This window comes from Colobus angolensis, unplaced genomic scaffold (genome assembly GCF_000951035.1).
Source record: "Colobus angolensis palliatus isolate OR3802 unplaced genomic scaffold, Cang.pa_1.0 Scaffold34, whole genome shotgun sequence".
In the NCBI taxonomy this organism is placed as follows: domain Eukaryota; kingdom Metazoa; phylum Chordata; class Mammalia; order Primates; family Cercopithecidae; genus Colobus; species Colobus angolensis.
In genome coordinates this window covers 5525422-5529255 of record NW_012116710.1, presented here as the reverse complement: position 1 = coordinate 5529255, position 3834 = coordinate 5525422, and the positions used below count along the sequence as shown (strand labels likewise).

The window sequence follows — 3834 nt, the reverse complement described above, 5'->3', positions numbered from 1 at the left end:
GTTCTTAGCTGGAGAGAAGGGTCTAGAGTTCCCGCTGGGCTTGACTTCTCAGGACCCAACATGTCTGTGTATAAAATGAGCATGAGAGACTCTCCTGTGTGCCAGGCAGTGGGAAGGCAGGGTTGGAGGAGCGGTGGCACGAGGAGCCTTCTCTGCTGTGAGTTTATTATTGTTAAACAGTCCCTCTTATTATCAGCTCCTAGGAGGGGCAGTGCACCTGGGCTCTGGGTGATGGAGGGGATCGGGGCCCCCAAGAAGAGGTGCCACTCCCGCTTCGCCAGGCTTGCCCCAGGGCCAGGGTCTGTGCCAGGTGTGGGTGGTGGGTGGGAAGAGGTGGGGTGAGTCATCAGGGCCAGCCCCGCCCTGCTTTTATTTAAGGTCCCCAGCAGTCCCCAGCACCACGGCTGCCTGACCCTGTCCCAGCCATGGCCGTGAGTGCTCCAGGGGCCCAGGGCGGGGCCGAGTAGGGAGGGGGCTGGGGGCTCCTCTTTCAAAGGAGCAAGTGGGCAGTGGGTGCGCCATGGATGGGCCTGGGCTGTGGCCTCTGGGTGACCGCCCTTCCCGATTGTCCCCTCTACCTCTTTGTGGCTTCCTCTGGGTCCCTCTTTGAGGGTTTTTCGGTTTTTTTTGTAGCTATGCCCATCTGTTTCTCTCTGTTTCTGGTCTCTTTCCTGCCTCTCTGCCACCCTTTTCTCTTCCACTGATTTCTGCCAGTCTCAGTCCTGGTCGGCTCCTCTGAGGGGTGACCCACCTTCTGCCTCCCTCCTCGGTCTCACCGGCTCACAGTGGCCCCTGCATTCCATTCTTGCAGAACGTCCCCCACAAGTCCTCGCTGCCCGAGGGCATCCGCCCTGGCACGGTGCTGAGAATTCGTGGTTTGGTTCCTCCCAACGCCAGCAGGTGAGACCCCAGGCCCTAGGGTAAAGGGTACAGGTCTCCAGGATCAGCTGACCCCCAATTTCTGCAGTCCAGAAATAGGGGCCCTAGGCCATCTGTATCCACCAGACTAGGAGTCCGAGGCCATTTCTGACCTCAAATCTGATGTATTCACTTATTTGCCCCATGCCTTTGTGGCTGGGGTCCCTAAGTTTCCCTAAGAATTTGAGGTTCCTGGGTAATCTCAGGGTTCCTAGATATAGTCCTGTGACTTCCATGTCTGAGTCCCAGGGAACTCTGGAAATACTCCAAGTCCTGGAGACACCCTGGACCCTGGGAGTCCTTGCCAAGCCATCCTTTGGCTTCCTGGCTAAGGAACTTTGGGCCTTCTGGATTCTGGGGTACCCTGGAAATACTGGGCTTCCTGGTATTCTTCTTTGTCCTGTAGAACCTGAGGGTTCCCTGGGCATCAAGAGCGCCCTGGCCATCACCCAGACCTCCTGGGCAGCTCCCAGGCTCTTTGGAAATGCGGGCACCCTGCCCTAAGCATAGTGACTTTGGTCTGGGCAGGTTTCTGCCAAGGGCCTCATGACATTTTGGCTGCCTTGGGAATCTAAGCTCCCTGGTCATTAGTCACCTCTCCTTCTGCTGTGTGTGCCTGTCTTCAGGTCTCTGTTAATCTGGGGGTGCTCTGGGAATGGGGAGTCCCAGCCCATAAGCCCTTCGAAGGACTTTGGTCTGGGTGGTTTATTTTTTGGTTGTTCCTTTTTTTTGTTTGTTTTGTAAGATGGGGTCTTGCCATGTTGCCCAGGCTGGTCTTTAACTTCTGGGTCCAAGCGATCCTCCCTTCTCCACCTCCCAGAGTGCTGGGATTACAGGGTGAGCCACTGCACTCAGCCAACATTTCATTTACTTATTCATTCAAAGTGAATTGTAGACATCAGTATTCCTCACCCTCAACATTTCTTGGTCTGGGTGGTTTCTGAGCCCTGACGGCCACCATCCCCCACTTCCAGGTTCCACCTAAACCTGCTGTGCGGGGAGGAGGAGGGTTCCGATGCCGCCCTGCATTTCAACCCCCGGCTGGACACGTCGGAGGTGGTCTTCAACAGCAAGGAGCAAGGCTCCTGGGGCCGCGAGGAGCGCGGGCCTGGCGTTCCTTTCCAGCGCGGGCAGCCCTTCGAGGTGCTCATCATCGCGTCCGACGACGGCTTCAAGGTGCGTCTCTGCGACAGGGGCATGGACGCCAAGACCTAGGTCCCTGGAGCAGAGGGTTGGGCAAAGCCAGGCTATTGGTGGAAGGCAGGGAGGTTGGGGCAGGGTGAGGGGGGTAGGGAAGGCGTGGCCAAGGCAGAGAAGGGTGTCCTTCGACCCTCTCTCTCGCCTAAACAACTCCTACTTGGGTCAGAGAGACAGCAGGGTCAGGAGGAGGCGAGCACCAGCCCAGTGTCCAAGGGGTGGGCATCCTAGCGGGCAGGCGTGGCCCTGACTCGCCCCAGACCCTACTCCCAGTTCATTCCTTCCTGAGGTCCAGGGTTTGAGGCATGAGGAGGGATGGGCTGGAGACAGCACCCAGGAACTCGTCCTAGCAAGGATTGGGGGGTGGAGGTGGCGGCAGATCCTCCGCCACCCAGACCTTACGCAAATTCACCTCCCTCCTCTGCGCTTTAATAGCGGGTAATGCTCTCGGAAATAAGAATATCCATTACCAAGAATAAAAAAGCCGTTTTTTACTGAGCCACCCAGTAAACTCGTTTGATCCTCACGCAAGAGTTAGAATGAACAATAGGCCTATTTTCCCAGTGGGGAAACTGAGGCCCAAAGGGGATGAGTGATTTCCCCAGGGCCACCCAGCATGGGCCTCCGGAATCCTCACCACCGACCCTCCCCTGCAGGCCGTGGTTGGGGACGCCCAGTACCACCACTTCCGCCACCGCCTGCCGCTGGCGCGCGTGCGCCTGGTGGAGGTGGGTGGGGACGTGCAGCTGGACTCCGTGAAGATCTTCTGAGCAGAAGCCCAGGCGGGCCCGGACCGGTGGCAAATAAAGCGTTAGCCCGCAGCGTAACTGTGTCTGTATCCCATTTGCTGAGATGAGCAAACTGAGGCCCAGAGAAGTGTGAACAGTGACTCGGAGTTACACAGCGAATCCGAGCCGGGGGCGGGCTTTGAACCTGACTGTGCTTAGGACACTTTCTGCGAAGGCATGAGGGTCGCGATCTGGGAAGGAGTGGGTCTGGGGCGTGTCCTGACGCAGCATTTGTGCAAAGCAAGCCAGGCCGAAATGTGGTCGGGCAGATCTGCTGGCGTTTGGGGCGCGGAGAGGCTCGTCGCAGTCCTGGTGCCCTCACTGCAGATCTAAGGGGCACCAACATGGGTCCATCTGCAAAGGGGGCGAATGAGTCCCACCTTTCTGGTCATTCGTGGGCCCCAATCCTACGCGTGGAAAGCGTGTTATAATGTCCCTGGGTCCCGTATCCCCCTGCAGCTCATCTCTCCCACCGTCTTCTCTCCTGGCCTCCCGCCCCCAGAGACGTCCAGGGTGGGGCTGGGAAGCCCGACCAGCGAATCACGGCTCCCGCTGTTCCCCAATCCGGACAAGTACCCGCCTGCGCACCCTCGGGGCAGACGCGATGGCAGCGGCCCCGGCTCTGCGGAGCAGCGGGGAGGTCTCGAAGGGCAGCGCGGGGTTTCCGTGGCGCAGCGAGCCCCATTCCCACGCGCCCTCCACTCTCCCCCACGGTCCCGACCCCCGCCCTAGCCCTGGTTACTGTGACAGGCGGGGAAGCAGATGCCAAGTGCAGCCCTGGGCCCAATTTGGCTTTCAGGGTTCAGGGCGTCGCTGGGGCTCCCCTTAATGGCGAGGAGGGGGAGAGGCTGGGCGCACTGTGCGCCCCCAGCCCGCACCCTCCGCGAAGCACCCTGCAGCGGCCGCGGGTCTCAGGTGCGGACATTGAAGC

At 59.4% G+C, this 3834-nt stretch overlaps 1 protein-coding gene across 1 annotated transcript; it reads left to right on the top strand.

Annotated features, from left to right (window-relative positions):
* The first annotated feature begins 402 nt into the window (after nucleotides 1–402).
* On the top strand, nucleotides 403–2939 carry LGALS7 (lectin, galactoside-binding, soluble, 7). The gene is made up of 4 exons (XM_011952396.1): nucleotides 403–431; nucleotides 812–900; nucleotides 1893–2094; nucleotides 2772–2939. The coding sequence occupies exons 1-4, from the start codon at nucleotides 426–428 to the stop codon at nucleotides 2883–2885; spliced, it is 411 nt and encodes a 136-aa protein (XP_011807786.1). The 5' UTR covers nucleotides 403–425; the 3' UTR covers nucleotides 2886–2939.
* Nucleotides 2940–3834: the final 895 nt, after the last annotated feature.